The 20,470-nt window shown below is 45.5% G+C and overlaps 1 protein-coding gene across 5 annotated transcripts; it reads left to right on the forward strand.

The window, feature by feature from the left end:
• Window positions 1-25: 25 nt before the first annotated feature.
• On the forward strand, window positions 26-20,470 carry LOC143837024 (uncharacterized). Of its 5 annotated transcripts, XM_077336434.1 has the most exons (4): window positions 28-397; window positions 3,448-4,128; window positions 10,740-11,364; window positions 15,445-20,470. In XM_077336434.1, the coding sequence occupies exons 2-3, from the start codon at window positions 3,473-3,475 to the stop codon at window positions 11,350-11,352; spliced, it is 1,269 nt and encodes a 422-aa protein (XP_077192549.1). In that variant the 5' UTR covers window positions 28-397; window positions 3,448-3,472; the 3' UTR covers window positions 11,353-11,364; window positions 15,445-20,470. The 5 variants fall into 5 exon arrangements, with proteins under 5 accessions (XP_077192550.1, XP_077192551.1, XP_077192549.1 ...); XM_077336435.1 differs by lacking the exon at window positions 15,445-20,470 and having other exon boundaries at window positions 26-397; window positions 3,453-4,128; window positions 10,740-12,200; XM_077336436.1 differs by lacking the exon at window positions 15,445-20,470 and having other exon boundaries at window positions 26-326; window positions 3,453-4,128; window positions 10,740-12,200.

The following is a 20,470-nucleotide window of genomic DNA, read 5'->3' on the forward strand; positions in this document are numbered from 1 at the left end:
TGCTCGGCAGTGGCCGGATCTGGTCACCGGATCGGACCGAGGAGGCTGGACAACACAACAGATTCCTGCAGTAGAGAGGGGGGCTCATTCCGGAATGTCCCAACGTGGATTTGGGATGCATGACCGGCGCACGCGCGGCTCCCCTTTCGCAGTGGGCGCTGGGAGAACGAAAGCGAAACCGCTGGGCTTCGAGCCCCTTGCGGGGAAATGGGCTGATTGAACGCCCCAGCGGCTTTCCTGCAGCCGGTGTGAAATGTCAACGGCGTCGCACGGCCACCTCTAGCGAAAAACAACCTTGTTTGGCAGCCTCGGAGAGTCTGCAGCAGGTCTGTTGGCACCGCTTGGATTTCTATTTCAGATCCGAATCCTCATCGCATTCATTTGCTGTTAGGTTCAGGTGGGTCCCCCTGTTGGAGCAGTAGAATTAAGTTTTGACGTGATGTGAATACAGCATAATGCCTGGTAGAATAGAGTAATACCAGCAAATAGAGGCTAGAAGCAAATTAATGCAGGAGCCATGCAGTATTGAGAAAATATATTCAGATGTTATATACATGGTCTATACCAGGGGTAGTCAAACTGTGGCCCTCCAGATGTCCATGGACTACAATTCCCAGAAGCCCCTGCCAGCAAACGCTGGCAGGGGCTTCTGGGAACTGTAGTTCATGGACATCTGGAGGGCTGCAGTTTGACTACCCCTGGTCTATATGTTTCAATTTTAAAACAAAACCAGAATTTCTATTCTCTACTTAAATGGAACATAGGGTAAGTTGCTGTGACTGATCATTTCATTTATTCCACAACCTAATGGCTGTTCCGCAGAATTTGGCTTGCATTTAGTAGCCTTTGCTGTTGGATTTTCCTGCGCGGAACACGATAATGTATTTCTAATGTGCATTGAAAGTACATTTATCCAATGTGTACAGAATGGGCCCCAGTTTTTTCTTGAACAGTATTTCAAGTTACATCCCTAAGCAGAGGAAATATTATATTAGAGCAAGGGGCCTCATAAAGAGAACATCTAAAAAAGACATGCTCTAGTGCAGATCTGGCTAAATGATGACTCTCCACATGCCTGTGGACTACAATTCCCATGAGCCCCTGCCAGCACTGGCAGGGGCTCATGGGAATTGTAGTCCGCATGCATGTGGAAAGCCACTGTTTGACCCCCACTGCACTAGTGACTCCAGCTCCCCCTGCCAAAAGGCAGAACCTCTCAGCTCTTGGATTTTCTTAAAGTGCCTTGCTGGCAGATGGGAGGAGGTTGCCCCTTGTTTAAGGTGATCAGATTGTCCCACTTTTAGAGGGACATCTGGGGGTACCTGGCAAATTGTACTTATGTTGAAATTAAAAAAAATATGTATTACAATATTATTTTTGCATTCTGTGCATTCTATGAAACTTTTTGTTGCTCCATATAGACCAAATTTCTAATCAAGAACCCCACACACACCGGTCAATGGTGTTCCGCTTTACCAATGTTAAAATCTGGTCACCTTACCCTTGCTAGCTTGCTAGCTTTGGCTTGTAGAACAAAGTTTTATTCCAGAGGTACCTTTAAGGCCAACGAAGTCTTATTCAGGGCAGAGGCTTTTGGGTGCATGATCGTACATACATGTAAAGGCATACTCCTTGAATAAAACTTTGTTGGCCTTAAAGGGACCACTGGGCCCAGCATTCGTTCATTTGTTTCGGTTCTTCTTGCAATCAAGTTGTAGCTAGTTCATGGTGTTCCAGTGGGCTTTCCAAGGCAAGAGATGCTCAGAATTGGTTTGCTGTGCCCTGCCTCCAGGTCATGATGCTGGTATTCCTTGGTGGTCTCCATCCAAATACACTTACAGTGCACATTTTATATTTTTTAAAGACAGGCCTGCCCACTTTTCAGTGCGGTTTTGAGTATCTCGAGGTAGAGAACACAGGCATGCAGGTTAGCAAGCAAGCAATATAAAGAAAAAAGAATCCTGTAGCTCAGAGCCAAATTCTCCCTCACTGTCCTGCCTGGAGTAAAAAGGACATAGAAGGCTTTAAAGCAGTGGTTCTCAACCTGGGGGTCGACTGACCCTTTCATAGGGGTTGTGGCAGGGCAAGCAGCTTGGCTGCGGGGAGGGGTGCTACCCACACAGCAGCCTTGTGGGGTAGATCGAGATAGAGCATTCATTTGTCTGGAGCAGTGGAATAGAGAGAGATTGGCATGTTGGGACAAGAGTCAGAACTGAACTGAGAAACCCCAGAAAAAAAACCAAAACATTTATATACAATCATGTACAATGGATCTTCGCGCCATTGGTCAGTTTCGGTTTAATTTCTGTGAAAGAACCCTTACATCATTTTATGGTTGGAGGTCACCACAACATGAGGAACTGTATTAAAGGGTTGCAGCATTAGGAAGGTTGAGAACCACTGCCTTAAAGGTTAAATCCGGAATCTTAAACCTTATCTGGAGCTCCATTGGCACCTGGTGTAGCTGTTGGAGAACTGGTTGTACGTGCGCCCTCCAGGGGGCCCTTCATAGGACCTGTGCAGCCATGTTCTGGACCAACAGTAGATTCTGGATCAGGGATATGGGAAGGCTCACATCAAGTGAGTTACAGTAATCTAATCCTGTAAAATGCACTTGAAAGCTCACACCTTGAATAAATCGTTGTTGGTCTTAAAGATGCTATTGGACTCTGTTTTTTTGTGCTACTTCAGACCAACACGGCTACTCACTTGAATCCATCCTGTACGATGGTCTTGTCACTTCGTTGCATCATTCTAGCCTGTCAGCTCCCAAGCTGCAAACATAAATAAAACCCTTTGCCAGTGTAATGTGACTATACCATCCCAAGCTGACAGCCTCTGGGATTAGGTGGGCTGGGAGACAACGGTGCCCCAAGACTGTGGAATGCCAACTGCAAGGGTGCTGAAAGGGACCTTATGGATTCAGGCCTTTATTTATTGAGTGATTTGTCTACATATGGTCAACGTTGACCTACCCACCTCATCCATAATGGCCAATGAGGGCCCTTGGGTGGGTGTGTCCACAGCTATGCCTCCCAATCATATCCTGCACAATCACATCACTTCTGGGATTTCTCAAAGCCTGAAGAATGTTTCAAGGGTCTCTCAATAGTAAAAAAGTTGAGAAAGACTGATCTAGGTTGTCAGAGGAAAATGATACACAAATAGAAGAAGAGTTGGTTCTTATATGCCGCTTTTCTCTATCAGGAGTCGCTTTCCCTTTCCTCTACCCACAACAGACACCCTGCGAGGGAGGTGAGGCTGAGAGAGCCCTGATATCGCTGCTCGGTCAGAACAGTTTTATCAGTGCTGTGGTGAGCCCAAGGTCACCCAGCTGGCTGCATGTGGAGGAGAGGGGAATCAATCCTAGGTCGCCCGATTATAAGCCTGCGCTCCTAACCATAGCAGCTGGAGTTAACAGTCACAATATTTGTGTTTATTTTTCAGAGCAGGTGAATGATCCAGAACAGCCATGGGTGGTAAAAGCTCAACTCAACCAAGTCTGGACGTTTTTGAAAAAAACACAATTGACATTGCTGTTGCAGGGATGTGGGGTACTGGTAAATCGTCCCTTGTCAATGCTCTGCGGGGTCTCTCAGATTTTGAGGAAGGTGCAGCCGAAACCGGTGTGATACAAACCACCCTAGAGCCAAGGCCTTATCCACACTCCATCTTTCCAGATGTAACAATATGGGACCTACCAGGATTTGGGACATCTATTTCAGAAGCTGAGGAATACCTCAGATGGGTAAATTACAGCCAATATGATATTTTCATAATTGTTTCCAGTACTCGTGTTACTGTCTATGACATCCAGTTGTCCTGTGCAATTCGGAAAATGAAGAAGCAGTTCTACTACGTGCAGTCCAAAATGGACGTCAGTATGACATATGAAAAATGGTGTCCAAACTTCAATGAGGTAGCAACCCTTCAACAAGTCAGGAAATATTGCCTCGATCGCTTGGCGAAAGCTGATATTTCTTCTTCACAAATTTTTCTTGTTTCCTCTTTCTACCCGAATAAGTACGATTTCCCTCTTCTCTGGTGCACCTTAGACAGTGACATCCATGAGCTCAGGAAATGTATCTCAAGACCAGCAATTCTACCAGACATGAGACACCATGACAGGTATGTTGAGCTTAGTTAAGGGTTTAATGTTTATGTTGATACTAGGGACGAAGCCCATTGTACCCAGGAATGCAATGGGTCCTAGCACACATGCCTGCACTGTGGCTTTCTTGGCTACTGACCCTCCCCCCTGTCCTGTTCCTGCTTGATCTTGAGATCCAACGTGTTGGACGTGATTAAACCGTTGTTGTTGCTGTTAGGTGCGAAGTCGTGTCTGACCCATCGCGACCCCATGGACAATGAAGCTCCAGGCCTAGATTTGCCATTGCTTTCCTCCCCAGGAGCAAGTGTCTTTTAATTTCTTTACTGCCGCCTCCACATGCAGTGATCTGGGAGCCCAGGAAAATAAAATCTGTCACTACCTCCATTTCTTCCCCATCTATTTGCCAGGAGATTAAACAGTAGGAGACTCTAATTTCAAGAACCCAATTTGATCCCCCACGCCTCCTCCATGTACAGCCAGTTGGATTGCCAACCTGTAGGTGGGGGCTTCAGGACTAACAATTGATTTCCAGGCACCAGTTCTTCTGGAGAAAACAGCTAGGAGGGAGGGAGCGCGTGAGAACAGAGGCTGCTCTGGGTTCCGTGGGGCTCCTTGCACCCACCCTCTTGACTCTTGAAGCCTCACCTCCAAATGGCAAAGAACATTCCTAACCCAGTGGTCACCAACCTCCAGGTGCGGCCTGAAGACCTCCTGGATTGATATGCAGACTATAGAGATCAGCTTCCCAGGGGGAAATGGCTGTTTTGGAGAGAGGATTTTGATATGATAGCTCATCTTCAGGCAACAGTCCTTCTGGTAAAAAAGGGCTGCTTGGGAGGGGGACTCTGTGGCCTGCTTCACAAAGGTCGAAGGATGCCAGCCACCAGGGGAGACCTGGGCATCCCTCGGAAGGAAAGCTGTTCATCAGATGCAGAGATTAATTCCCCTGGAGAAAAGGGCTGGTTGAGAGCAACACATTGGGGCTTCCTCTGTTTCCACACAACAAGTTCTGAGGGTGGCAGAAGGCTGGGGGCAGAGGGCTGACTCCTTATCAGCCATCCCTGGCCAAGGGCTCCCTCCCAATAGGAGCTAAGGTACAAGGGAGGGCCATTCCTGGCTGAGGACCTATCAGGTAGCAAGTGACCTGTCATTTTGGAAAATATATGGTTTATGATGGTATGTTTTTTAGATGAATAAAAGTTGGATTATTTTTTTAAAGAAGGCATTGGGGAGGGAACAGCATGGATCAGTTTTTTTTAATGTAGGATTTGGCTTCCCTGTCACCATTTCTCCAGGCACCTCCCCCCAAAAACAACATATAATTCAAAGGAATTATTTAAAAACAATTATTTAAAATATTTTTAAAATATTAAAATGCCCCTCAACATTTGAGTCCAATAGCATCTTTAAGACCCCAGTAATAGTTTTATTTGCAGATATATTTCTAAAAATTGTAAGTATTACAGGAAAACATTTCCCGTGTTTTATGACAATGCTAAAATTAAACATTAGAAGTTTTCCATTTGGCAACACTACATATTGGTATATATATCAATTAGGTATCTAGTGGGCATTCTGTTTTTCTCGGACAGCCTTTCTTAACATTCTTACCATTGAGAACCTCCTAAAATAGTGGTCCCCAACCTTTTTCTGGTTGAGGACCACCTCCGGGGTTGAGGGAAAGCTGCCGGCCCAGCCACGCACATGCACGTTTTCTCCAGCAGGTGGCACTAACTCACATGCGCAGAATAGCTGCACATGTGCGTTTTCGCCAGCAGGGGGGACTAATGCACATGCGCGGCAGCTCTGCCCGTGCACGATAGTGTCCGCTGGCATGCCGGAGGCGCACCTGCCTCTGTTGGTATAATGTACCAAGTGACAGCTAACAGCGTGAAGGTGATCAAACTGATCTAACTGACAGGTACTGATCATGTGAGAAGTGTCAGGTGCACAGGAATGACACAGCACAAATGCTTCTATTGGCTGGATAGAAAGCTGATGCAACATTAGAGAAGGTTGCATGTACATAGGTTGTGTATAAAAGGAATGATGGGAAAGCTGTTCTTCCCTCTCTGAAATGCCATTGTGCGCGCAGCACTCTGCTGGATAACATGTAAATATTCTGTACATAAAATAACTGCTAAGGAACCTACAAACCTGTGTTGTTTGTGTTCTTCTGTCACATTGAAGTGACACACCACTACAACGGTTTCCGCTTAACAGCAACGCTAACAGGGCTATGGGCCCAGAGGTTCCAGAGGTCCCAGAGGTTGCAGTGGTTGCAGTGGTGAGTTTGTGGCAGTGGTGTTATCCTGAGTGCTTGGATGTCTGCTGAGGAGAAGCAGTTGTCTGCCGGTACGGAAGGTACGGAGGCAGGCGGGAAGAGAGACGTGTTGGTGAGTTCTCCAGCTGCGATGATGAGCACAGCTGCTATCCCCGTGGAGAAGCTCAACTCGGAAAACTACAATGTGTGGGCGCTGCGGATGAAGCATTATCTAACCAGAGAAGGGCTCTGGAGGTATGTGGAGAATCCCCCTCCCAAACCGAGTTCACAGGAAGAGGTGGCAGATAAGAGGGCTCTTGCTACAATTGTGTTAGCTGTGGATGATCAACAATTGCTGCATATCTACAATGCCGACTCTGCGAGCGAGGCATGGACTGCTCTGAGCAATGTTTATCTCCAGGACTCGGCCGGTACGCTGATATCTCTGTCAAGGAGGTTGTATAGAACTCAGATGCTGCCAGGTCAGTCTGTGAGATCACATATTGATGCTCTGAGTGAGTGCTTTCGTAATTTGGAGCTTAGAGGAAAAGCTACCTCGAAATTGGATCGCATTTTCATTCTGCTTTCATCTCTGTTACCTGAGTTTGAACCAGTCGTTTCCAGCCTGGAGGGCTATGAAGCAAGTGATTTGGAATGGAGCCAAGTCACTGGGCGACTACAAGATTTTGAGTCCAGGCAAGTTGCCAAGGGAGTCTTATCTGTGTCTGGGCATATGGCCAAAGGAAAAGAGTATTCCGGCTCCCAGGTGGCTGCTGTCTATGTAAAACCAAGCAACTTTCAAAAGCAGGAGAAGGTGTCTGGGAGAGTGAGAAAGTGTTGGATTTGTCAGTCAACGGGACACATTGCTCGTTTCTGTTCAAAAGCTAATTCCCAATCGGTGAAGGATGTTACAAATAGTGCCCAAAGGATAATGGGTACTGCTACGATCAAGCTCGTGAACACAGCATTACCCTCAGGAGGGGACTGGGTGATCGACAGCGGAGCTACAGGGATCTTCTGCAATGACCAGAGGCTGCTGACAGACATTCAGACATCCCAGCTAAAGGAAGTGCGGCTGGCTGATGGACAAACAAGAGAAGTTGTCTGTATGGGTTCACTATATCTCCCACACCTTAATTGTACTTTTAAGAATGTAATGTGTGTTCCCTCACTTCGTTCCAATCTCCTAAGTGTGTCTGTCTTAACAAGTGAAATGTTTGATGTCATATTCACTAAGAAGGGGTGTTCAATTTGGAAAGAAGGAAAGGAGTTGGTGCAGGGGTGTTTGTCTGATGGTGTGTATCTGTTGAAGGAGACTTCAGAAAGTGCACAGGTTGTTGATAACACTCCCATTCACAATAATTGTATACATTTATTGCACCGAAGGACTGGGCATATAGGATACTCAGCATTGAAAAAAACCTTAGATATTCTTGGGGTTGGTGGCAATATCTCGGAGTGTACAAATTATTTGGATTGCCAGGTGTGTAAGGAAGTAAAAGCCAAGGCGTTTCCAGTGGCTAAAATAAGCACAAGAGTAACACATAGACCTCTTGAGCTAATACACATGGATCTTATGGGAAAGATGCCATCTAGTGTCTCAGGACGGCAGTACATGCTTTGTATAGTGGACGATTATAGCAGGTTCTGCTGGACACTGACTATGAGGCACAAGTCAGACACATTCAAACTATTTAAAACCTGGTGTCTTAAAACACAAAAGCAGTTGGGGTGTCAACTGTCCTCCATACAAACAGATTTTGGGGGTGAGTTTATTTCTCAAGATTTTGAGCAGTGGCTGGAGAAAAATGGCATCAGCCATAGGATAGGAAATCCTGGGTGTCCCAGTGAAAATGGAGTGGCTGAAAGACATATAGGCAGACTGCAGACAGTCATGTGGTGTATGTTAAAAGACACAAGGTCTTCTACGTGTCTGTGGGCAGAGGCTGTCAGTGCGGCCTGTTATGTATGTAACCGTGTGTGGTCAAGTTCTGTTAATCACATTCCATACTTCCTATTGTATGGAAAACTGCCTAAGTTGAATCACTTGCGAGTATTTGGGTCTGGGGCTTGGGTGTCCATTCCCAAAGCAAAGAGAACTAAGGCAGGGCCACGGTCAAAGTTTCTGAAATTCATTGGCTATCAGTCTGGAATGAAGGCATATCGTTTTCAAGAGGGACAAACTGGAGTGAGGTTCAGCCGTTCTGCTTCATTCAATGAGCAGAATAACTGGTCTCACATACAGAGTCCTGAAATGGCTATGCTGCCAGTTACTCCAGATGCTGGTGAAACAAATCACAATGACCAGGGAGGTCAAATGCCTGTTCCATCTCAGCAGATGCAGGCAAGCTCAGAGACTAAGCCAAGTGTCAGAGCAACTCTGAGAAAGACTGCAGGGGTTCCACCAAACCGCTTGCAGTATGAGACTCTGGGAACTCCAGTGATAAACTTTGTTGGCACACAGGAGCCAGAGAGTTTCAAGGAAATTCTGAGTTTTGCAGAACCAGAAAGGGGCGCCTGGCTAGGAGCCATGCAGGCGGAATTTGACTCACTGGTAAACAACGAAGTATTCACAGAGGCAGAATTGCCTGAAGGAAAAAAAGCCTATATCTTGTAAATGGGTTTATCGTCTGAAGCAAAAGGCAGACGGTTCTTCACAGGCAAAAGCTAGGCTTGTGGTGAGAGGTTTTTCACAAAAATTGCAGAACTGATGAGAATGTATCTGATGTATTCACAAAGCCTGTATGTATAAACAAACATGAACTGTTTAGTAGCATGTTAGGACTTCACTCTGTTATCTGAGGAGGGGTGTTGGTATAATGTACCAAGTGACAGCTAACAGCGTGAAGGTGATCAAACTGATCTAACTGACAGGTACTGATCATGTGAGAAGTGTCAGGTGCACAGGAATGACACAGCACAAATGCTTCTATTGGCTGGATAGAAAGCTGATGCAACATTAGAGAAGGTTGCATGTACATAGGTTGTGTATAAAAGGAATGATGGGAAAGCTGTTCTTCCCTCTCTGAAATGCCATTGTGCGCGCAGCACTCTGCTGGATAACATGTAAATATTCTGTACATAAAATAACTGCTAAGGAACCTACAAACCTGTGTTGTTTGTGTTCTTCTGTCACATTGAAGTGACACACCACTACAACGGTTTCCGCTTCACAAGCAACGCTAACAGCCTCTTCCCCCCACTCTCACAGCAAGAAGCTAGCCGGGCTGCGAGTGAAGTGGCCACTTTGGCAGCCGCTTCACTCGGGGCCTGGTGAACTTCTCGCAGCAGGAGGGTGGGGTGGAAAGAGGCAGGTATGGTTGCTGGCGGACCGGGGGTTGCCGACCCCTGTCCTAAAACATTCCTCAGGCTTTGAGAAATCCCAGAAGTGGCACAATCATGCAGAATAGGGTTGGGAAGCTGAGCTGTGTATGCACCCATCCAAGGCCCTGCCATTTCCCACCCCCTCCAGGCTCATCATTGGCCATGGAGGGGGGTGGGGGTTCAACATGGATATATATGGTCATATCACCTGATAAATGTTTGACAACCTTTATATATTTATATTTAACAACTAGCATCTAATATTTAATATTTAATTTTTTTTTGTATTTATATACCGCCACCTTCCATTCGGACCCACAGAGGTTCACAGTAAAATGATAAAAACAGTATGGCCCCATTAAAACCCATTAAAATTAACATTAAACACTAAATATTAAAAGATGGCATACAATGTTCTAACCCCTCACCCTCTCCCTCTGTCCAGCTATAGAAGGTCAAAAGCTCTTCCTTGTTGGGTGCGAGGGTCCAGATGTGCCAGTACAAATGGATAAAATTAACTCCCACGCATTCAGGAAACACTTCTAGGGCTGTCAAGAAACCCCAGGATTTCACAAAACCCCAGCTGAGAAAGCATATTCTAGGGGGTGAAGAGTCCACAGAATGGTGCCTTATGAAGTCAAGACATCATTTTTGGCATAGAATTGGAAATGATGTTACTGGGTTGCTGAATGTTCTAGGGTTCATTCAAAACTCTATGGTAAATCCATAGAGTTTGGGTTGAATCCTACAGTGCCTGTGGCTTTCATTTAATGACCTGAATTTTAACAAAACCGTAGACAAAACAGCAAATAGATAGCTGCTGCACTTCAACATCATATTGAAAAAATAAATATGGAATAGAGATAACTTTCATATTGCTGTCTTTTCTTGGATGAACGACCTATTGGCTTTAAGACTTAGATAGGAAAGTTTTAATATCTATTTTACCCTACCGCTAAATCCAGATTCTCAGGGGGAAATGATTCTGACCTAGCAAGAGAACTGTTGCAACATTGTCTGTCTGTTTGTTTATTAAATCAGATCAGCTCATCAAGGACTGAATGTGATGAAAAAAAATACATTTGACGTTGCCATCACAGGGGTCTCAGGTGCTGGAAAATCATCGCTGGTCAACGCCCTGAGAGGCCTGTCAGATTTTGCAGAGGGTGCGGCCCAAGCTGATGTCATAGAAAGAACAACTCCCCCGAAGGCCTATTTGTACCCTACGTTTCCACATGTAACTTTATGGGACCTACCAGGAATTGGAACATCGAGTTTTAAGGGAGAGGAATACTTAGAAAAGGTGAATTACCACCAGTATGACTTCTTCCTCATTGTGGCGTCGAATCGCTTCACTGTCTATGACATCCAGCTGTCCCGCGCAGTTCAGGCAATGGGGAAGAAGCTCTTTTACGTGTGCTCCAAAATGGACATCAGTATTCAGAATGAAAAAATGAACCCAGGCTTCAATGAGGAAACCACCTGTCAAAAAATCAGGAACTACTGCCTCAGTAATTTGGTGGAGGCTGGCATTTCCTTTCCAGAGGTTTTCCTCGTCTCCAGTTGGTATAGGGAGAAGTTTGATTTCCGCTTCCTGCAAAGGGCTTTAGAGAATGTAATGGAAGAATTCAGGAGACATGGCTCAGTGGCTTGAGAGACCTGAGAAGTACGTCCAGTTTAATCAAGGCACAAAGATGTTTTATTTGCTGACCTGTAATTGGGTAAAAGAACTCCGTCTTGTTTTTCCATCCCAGTTGTCAAGTGCTAAAAGAACTCACAGCAAAACTTCTGTAATAAGAAAGTTTTAATGGAAGTTTACTTCAGTCACTATAACTAGCGAAGCCAAATCTAACCTACAATACAAATGCAAGCCCTTTTCAAGACAATTCTCCTGCCCAAAACTTGAATGTTCCCGGGGGGAGGGTCCCCTCCTCTTTTCCAGGTGCCCAGCGAGGCACCCAGCCAGGGTGTGTTACATTTAGCGCGTCCTTGGACTGCCTGGCGCCTATTGACAAGATACACGGTTATTGTTACAATAAGCAGAGCTAGCTTACAAGGTTCAAAAGACAAACAGTTCACAGCGGGCACTACAAATCATGATAACATGAGGACAGCAGACAGGTTTCGGTTTTAGGCAGACAGCAAGAAATTGTGGGCTTGGGTTACACAGAGAGCCCAGCATTTAATACAGAGAATATAATAAAATGGAGGAACCCTTATGGCAGAGAACAGGCACTGATCCTGACACCAGTATCCCTAGTTTGACAGGGCTATGGGGGTGGCATTCGTAGATTTGCATGCCCAAATGGGCAGGCGGGGGGAGCTGGGGGGCTAGAGATTAAGATGGAACCATGCTTCCTAGGTGTGTAGCCTTAGCAAAGTTTGACAGATGTTAATATCATTGTGTACTCAATAAACAACTTTTTGTCAACAAAGTCTGCTTATTGGGAGCAATCAGCTGGACTGTCACACTATCATAATTTCATTGTCAGAGCCTGATTTGTCAATTAATGTGCTAGAGCAGGGGTAGTCAAACTGCGGCCCTCCAGATGTCCATGGACTACAATTCCCAGGAGGCCCCTGCCAGCGAATGCTGGCAGGGGGCTCCTGGGAATTGTAGTCCATGGACATCTGGAGGGCCGCAGTTTGACTACCCCTGCTCTAGCACATTAATTGTAGTCCATGGACATCTGGAGGGCCGCAGTTTGACTACCCCTGTGCTAGAGAGTCATTGATGCGCTAGAGCAGTGGTTCTTATCCTTTTCCTTGCCGCGACCCCAACTTCGTTGGCGTCATTGGTGTGCGCATGCAACAGTCAAGGCAGCATGGAGGCAGCCAGTGCCATGGCTCTGTCGCCTCCACTGGCTCCCGGCCGCCTCCAGCACCTGCCTCTGCCTGCTGCCACCACTCTCCTCCACCTGCTGTTGGTGCCTTCCGCTGCCAGGCAACTCCGCCACTGCCGTGGTCGCCAGCAACAGGGCAACTCCACGGAAGGGGCCAAAGGACCCCAAATGGGGTCGCAACTCCCTGTGCTAGAGAGTCTTTTGACTGTTGTCCTTTTAACCCTGTCACCTATTGCATCAGGGCTTCCTGCCCGGTCCCATGCCCTTCAGATGCAAAACTGGCTATAAAGGTAGACCAGAAACTCACCATTTTTGTTGTCACGTTCAAAGAAACCTACCCTGTAATACGGGCTGCCACTCCGGACCCCCCTCCCGCAGTTCTTCTGGATTAAGTAAATATTCATCTTCCACCTTTTATTTATTAGGAACCTGTATGTATGTGCTTGTGCGTGAACTCTGAATGTACCAGAAGGAGTCTCAAAGTGGCTTACATTCGCCTTCCCTTTCCTCTCTCCACGACAGACACCCTGTGAGGGAGGTGGGGCTGAGAGAGCCCCGAGATTACTGAAGAAGAGAATTGGTTCTTATATGCCGCCTTTCTCTACCTGAAGGAGTCTCAAAGTGGCTTCCAATCACCTTCCCTTTCCTCTCCCCACAACAAACACCCTGTGTGGGAGGTGAGGCTGAGAGAGCCCTGCTATTACTGAAGAAAAGTCGGTTATTACATACCGATTTTCTCTACCCCGAAGTATTCTCAAAGCAGCTTACATTCACCTTCCCTTTCCTCTCCCCACAACAGACACCCTGTGAGGTGGGCAATGCTGAGAGAGCCCTGATATTACTGATATTATATGCCCCTTTTCTCTACCCAAAGGAGGCTCAAAGTGGCTTACATTCGCCTTCCATTTCCTTTTCCAACAAAAGACACCCTGTGTGGGAGGTGAGGCTGAGAGAGCCCTGATATTACTGAAGAAGAAGAGTTGGTTCTTATATGCCCCTTTTCTCTACCCAAAGGAGGCTCAAAGTGGCTTCCATTCGCCTTCCATTTCCTTTTCCTACAAAAGACACCCTGTGTGGGAGGTGAGGCTGAGAGAGCCCTGATATTACTGAAGAAGAAGAGTTGGTTCTTATATGCCCCTTTTCTCTACCCAAAGGAGGCTCAAAGTGGCTTCCATTCGCCTTCCATTTCCTTTTCCTACAAAAGACACTCCGTGAGGGAGGTGAGGCTGAGAGAGCCCAGATATTCCTGCTCGGTCAGAACAGCTTTATCAGTGCTGTGGTGAGCTCAAGATCACCCAGGTGGCTGCATGTGGAAGAGGAGCAAAGAATCCTGCTTGGCTCGACAGATTAGAAGTCGGTGCTTCTAACTTCTACACCAAGCTGGAGGGGAGCTCCAGAAGGGGAAAATGGCTTCCGAAGCAGCTATTCCCCACAGGGGACATGACCTCTGACATCTGGAGATCAGTTGTAAGTCCAGGAGGTCTTCAGGACCCAGCTTGGGGTTGGGAGTCATAGCAGTGGATAATTTGGGATGTCTAGTTTGGGTCCTGATTTAGTGAGATATGTAGAGTCCAGTTCATGAGTCAGACTGTTTGTACAGTTCTTTATTACTTGCCACCACACACACAACCGGCACACACACACACAAGTTCTAGGAATGTCCCATTTTGAATACCATACCCAAATTCACCATTTTGAGTTCTAGTTCAGGTCCCAATCATGATCACATAGAACACATATATTTAAAAGTTGGACTATTTTAAAATGTACTTCTGAGTATCTTGAGATCGATTCTGCCACAACCACACCGTGGCTCTCATCTCCAGTCATTGGAAATCAGTTCACCCGGGAGTAATCTGCATTACAGAAAAATTGGGAAAACACCGCTAAAAATGACGTAGTAAACTCTGCGCATGAGTCATTTCCCCCCACTAAACCCACCGAGTTATAATTCCCTCTGCACAGTTAACTCTACCATGGGTGCTTTCAACATGTTACCACCGTAGTTTCCAAAATGCACTTTTCACCGACTGTTTTTCCTCTGGCCGCCTCGGATGCTCTGTTAGCAATGCAGAACTTCAAATGTGTTATTCAACTCCTCCCCAGTAACGACATGCGCCAATAGGCAATGGGATAACACCTAGTCTGTCCCTTGCCCAATGAGAAAACGGGAAGCTTTGCTCTGCCAACACAAAAATGCACAAAAATCAGGCTGCTGATTCCTGGCCTGAGAGATGTACGTTTGGGCTCAACCCAGGCCAGGGCCTTCTTGGTCCTGGCCCTCACCTAGTTGAATGAGATCCCGGAAGAGCTGCAAGCCGTGCAGTTCCAAAGAGCCTGCAAAACAGAGTTCTTCCAACCAGCATTCAGTTGGGGCCAATCACCATCACCAATAAGGGCCCTTTCCCATCCTAGACTGGATCCAAGCAGACTGACTGATTATTACACGTGGCAGCTATAGTGAGCGGATTCATTATTACAGCCTTTAAATTGTTTTTACTGTTTTCTTGAATTGTTTTATCAAATTGAAGAAGAGTTGGTTCTTATATGGCTCTTTTCTCTACCCGAAGGAATCTCAAAGCAGCTTACAGTCGCCTTCCCTTTCCTCTCCCCACAACAGACACCCTGTGAGGGAGGTGACGCTGGGAGAGCCCTGATACTACTGAAGAAGAAGAGAATTGGTTCTTATATGCCGCTTTTCTCTACCCGAAGGAGTCTCAAAGCAGCTTACATTCACCTTCCTTTTCCTCTCCCCACAACAGACACCCTGTGAGGCAGGTGAGGCTGAGAGAGCCCTGATACTACTGAAGAAGAAGAAGAATTAGTTCTTATATGCCGCTTTTCTCTACCCGAAGGAGTCAAAGCGTCTTACAGTCACCTTCCCTTTCCTTTCCCCTCCACAGGCACCCAGTGAGGGAGGTGAGGCTGAGAGAGCCCTGATATTATTGAAGAAGAAGAATGTAGAGATTCGGCCTGAGGGCGTTGGCAAACCACGCTCTCTAAGGCTGCACCTCTGCATCTAACCTAGACCAATCAGGATACTACAGCACAGCAATTACCTCATATGTTAAAAGGATTACTTGAAGCCTATCAGTTTGCTCCACGCTACCTCGCAGGATTACTTGAAGCCTATCAGTTTGCTCCACGCTACCTCGCGGGATTATTTGAAATGATTTACGTGTATGTATAAATAAAGGATTCCCCTCTGTTCGAGAGGTCTTTCGCAGGAAATCCTTCTCCGTGTCATTCTTCCTCATTGCTTCCCGACAAGTGGTGACCCCCGACGTGATTCCAGATCCTGTGCTCACTGCGACCAGAAAAAGAGTCTTCGTGCACGATCAGCTACGGCTCCCTGGTGAGTATGGGGGAATCATTGTCTAAGGAACAGGTAAAGCATGCTGACAAATTGAAACAGGCAGTGAGACAGTACACAGGAGAGGCGATTTCGGTGAAGGACCTCCGGGAACTGATACAAGAAGTATCTTGCCAGTGCCCGTGGTACCCTTTAGCAGGGACCAGAAGACTAGGAGACTGGGAAAAAATAGGGAGGGAGTTAAAGGCAGAGCCCTATGCTCCCATGCTGATCTTATTGACATGGCAGAAAGTACACAAAGCGCTGGAAGTCATGAATTCAGAAGCTGGAAATCTGCTATTGAAAAATATTGCACCTTCACACCTTCCCTATCCCACTCTCTTACCAGTGGCCGTTACACCGACCACTCCCAAACCTCTCGCCTCGCAGCCATTAAGGACTGGGGGCCACTCCCAGATCGCTAACGCGATTCAAGCTGCCCGTCAGGCCGGTCAGCTCCATCTCTCTGAGGACTGGGAGGGAGAAACCCCAGCGTGGGGAACCACGCGTGGGGAAGGGGAAAACAGGCAGATCCCGTTAACGTGGGAAGCCATTCCCTATTCAATTCTGCGTGAGTTGAACAAGGCTATAAAGGAAAATGGTTTACAATCCTCTTATTTTCAAGGAATGATAGAGGGGATCACTAATGTTAGGCAGAAAGTCTCTGAATTCTTTCTTGAGTTCATCAAGCACCTTACAGAGGCACAGATTAATAATCAGGAAGCCCAAGCTGAATTGCTCAAGAAATTAGCTAAAGAAAACTGTATTTCAGAAAATAGATGCATTATTCAGGGTTTGGGCCGTGATCCAGATATTGCAAGCATGATAAAATCTTGCTGGGATTTTGGCATAGGTGACTACCAAGCTTCTTTTGACTCAGGGTAAAGCCATCGGGAATATTGTTCATTCTCCAGATGCTTGCAACGATCTTTATCAGGGATCACTAATTCTTAGTCACCGACCTTATTAAAATTTTTGTTCCTCTTACAAAGTATGCATTTTCTCTAGTTTTTCAGCTTTCTTCTCTTCTACAACGTGCTTTGGAAAGATTTTGTAGAACAGGTTTTTTCCATCTCTCTACAGATTTATATGGTCTTGTTCTTATAAGCAAGCATTTTTAGAAGCTATATGCATTAAACCACAATCTGCATTAGTATTTTAGGGTACTTGCTCAAGCACCCTCACCTTCTGAGGTTAGATGGGTGGCAGCCTGAGAAAGGATCTTTTCAGTTGTGACACTACAATGATGGTATTCCATTCACAAAGAGATTTGCTTGTTTTTCTCAATCACTGCACATGCCAGTGGATTAGAACTGAACTGTTGTATTTGGCTTTGCATTAATGACCTCTTTTCTTATTTCTGTGTTTTACTCAGTTGTTTTCAATTGGCTTATATAATGTATCAAATAATGTTTTCATGGTTTTGATGATTAGCCACCTAAAGACATTTTAAAATTTAAAATTTGGCTGTAATTGATAGAGCCTCCAGCTGCAGTAGCAGGAGTGCTGTTTAGCGGTTTGGAATCAGGCTCTTTTTCCAGTTCCTACGCTAGGAGCTTAGTTAGAAACTTATCTTGCTTTCTTACCTATCACCCACTAATCTACACAACTAAAAGGTTTTCCGTAGCACAGGAATGATCCTTTGTTTACAGCCCAGGAAGAACTTTAGCTTTTGTTTCCTGACCCCCGCTTCAAGGAAGAAGGGGGGGAGTGGAGTTCTGTCTTAAAATTTTTGATCAGCAGTTAGGAAGTATGCTCACTGAAACGCTGCTATGCCTCAATAGAGCTTTATCAGTCAGAGCTGTCTAGCTGCATAATATTTATAAGTCAGGGTAATGCCTGGCTGCGATGGAGATAGAATTTTTTATATAAGACAAAATCCTTTTGTCTTTATTTTATGTTTTGCTACCTTTTGGGTAAAAGCAAGGCACAGAACCTCTTTGGGGAATGTGTCCACAGTTTTTATTACATCAATTTTTTTATGTGTAATTAGCAGTTAGAATATTTTCTTTTGGTCAATTTTTTTTGGGTTGTCTATTTAAAGGAGGACCTAAATTTTGTTTTTGACTCAGGCTACCTGATTTATATCAGACAGGCCTAATCTTTCACAGGTCAATTGTTTGTTTGGTCACTGGAATGTGTGGAGATTAGCTCTCTCTTGGAGCTCCAGCCATTCCAGCCCTCAACAGGAGATGAGACTGCCTCGTGGAGTCCCTCTCTTTCTTTGAATTTGTTTGGTCCAATGCTTGAGCACTATGAAAGCTCTAAGCCTCCAGGTTTCCTTCCAAATGAGTATTTGCTCTATCTTGTTTCTAACGTTTTCAGTTGTCATTTTCTTTGAAAAGGGTTATTACTGATGTCCCAGTAGACGGCCTAACGGTGTTTACGGATGGATCTCCCTCACCAGGAGTCTTAACCTGGCAACAACCAGATGGTATATGGTACAGTAAGTTTACAGGTCTGCAGATAATCAGCCACCGGTTGGAACTGGCAGCAGCAGTGTTGGCCCTGGTCTTTCTGAGTCTCAACTATTTAATTTAATTTAATTTAAATTCTGATAGTTTGTATCTCTGTAATCTTTTATCTGTAATTGAATATTCATATTTGTCTCCAGTATGTGATGAACAACTATTAAGTGTGTTTTTAGCTGTACAAAAATCACTGTAACAGTGAACAGCTCCAATGTATGTAGCTCATGTGAAAAGCCTTTTCCTGGTTTTCTCACTGAAGGAAATGCTTGAGCTGATTCTCTTGTTTCATTTGTTGTTCACTCTCCAATTGAGAGTCATGCCTTGCTTCATCAAAATGCAAAGGCATTAGCCAAGGAATCCCGCTTTCCTTTGGCAGAAGTTCAAGCTAATGTCCACTATGCGCTAATCAGGCCTCCTATCCGACTACTGGGGTGAACCCCCGTGGATTTGGAGCTAACCAAGTTTGGCAGATGGATGTCACTCTTTTTCCACCCTTTTCCCCTTGGAAGCATCTCCATGTAGTCATTGATACCTACTCTGGGTACATCTTTGCTACCATGCAAAAAGGAGAAAAAGAAAAACATTTCCATGCACATTTACTCTGAGCATTTTCAGTCATGGGTGTTCTAGGCACCCTAAAAACAGAGAATGCGCCTTCATATTGCTCTACAGCTTTTGCTCAGTTTTGCACGCAATGGAACATCAAACATGTCTTTGGAATTCCCTATAATTCCACGGGTCAAGCTATTGTAGAGCGTGCCAATGGGAAACGCATGCTCGACAAACTAAAACAAAAAGGGGGAATTGGGATTTCCCTTTTAGACAAGGAATCCCTGCTTTCAAGTACTTTGTTTACTCTAAATCATCTTAATCTTATTTCTTTTAATTAATCTTATTTCTTTTAATTCTCAATTTTTAGCTAAGACTCAGCATCATTTCCAGACCGGCGTCCCTCTTCCTCGGGCCCAGGATCAATACCGTCGTTTACCAGACCCGAGGTGGTACGGGCTAGTCCCATTGATTACCTGGGGCTGGGGCTACGCAGCAGTTGCCCTTCCCTCTGGGTGGGTTCCTGCTTGTTGTGTCCGCCCTGCACTTAATGGTTGGCATCAGGGGTTAAGCAACCCAATTCCTCAGTTCAACCTGCAGCTGCAGGAGATGGAGCCCGTGGTCAAGAGAAAACGGGGAGGGAAGACATCCAAACCCCCCAGTGACTTGGGGTGCAATAAAGGGTCTGTCTGATCAAGCCGAGCAGCAACTCAAGGACCAAGGACTTCCAGAAACTCTGGAAAACTTTCTTGCTGCTGTTATAACAGCTTTACATTTTAATTCTGTTGTTATTTGGTTATGTTGTATGTGTGGGTTTTTACCAAGTGGGGTTGCCACTCCGCATTATATGTCTGCGCCTAATCACTGGGTCCGCCATGCTGCTTATATGTTTCAATTTCATGGGAAAAATGTGTCTTTAATCTATGAATCCCGTCTGTCGGTAGCTTCTATGTCATTTATCCCCACTCCCTTTAATTCACCTGAGATGGTGCTGGCTGAATTACAAAATGTAGACAAATCAAAGTTATTTGCAGGGAACTTTTCACAAGTTAAGCGCTTTCAACAATTTCGATATCAGCACACAATGCCAGGTGTCTGTTTTTGTTGTCATGCAAAAAATTCGGCATTTCATAATCGGACACCCAAAAATCACAGTGATAAAATATGGGTAATGTGTTGCCAATCCCATGAAACTTTTCAGCGCCGAAACATGTATCGGGCTTATCATTGCCTTAAAACAAAAAAGGGGGAGATGTAGAGATTCGGCCTGAGGGCGTTGGCAAACCACGCTCTCTAAGGCTGCACCTCTGCATCTAACCTAGACCAATCAGGATACTACAGCACAGCAATTACCTCATATGTTAAAAGGATTACTTGAAGCCTATCAGTTTGCTCCACGCTACCTCGCAGGATTACTTGAAGCCTATCAGTTTGCTCCACGCTACCTCGCGGGATTATTTGAAATGATTTACGTGTATGTATAAATAAAGGATTCCCCTCTGTTCGAGAGGTCTTTCGCAGGAAATCCTTCTCCGTGTCATTCTTCCTCATTGCTTC

Source organism: Paroedura picta, chromosome 5 (genome assembly GCF_049243985.1).
Source record: "Paroedura picta isolate Pp20150507F chromosome 5, Ppicta_v3.0, whole genome shotgun sequence".
Taxonomy (NCBI): domain Eukaryota; kingdom Metazoa; phylum Chordata; class Lepidosauria; order Squamata; family Gekkonidae; genus Paroedura; species Paroedura picta.

Excerpts from the sequence above, each read along its gene's own strand:
- LOC143837024 (XM_077336435.1), top strand. The coding sequence starts at position 3,473 with ATGGGTGGTAAAAGCTCAACTCAACCAAGTCTGGACGTTTTTGAAAAA. Across the intron at positions 4,129-10,739 it reads GACATGAGACACCATGACAG|ATCAGCTCATCAAGGACTGA; the intron begins GTATGTTGAGCT and ends TTATTAAATCAG.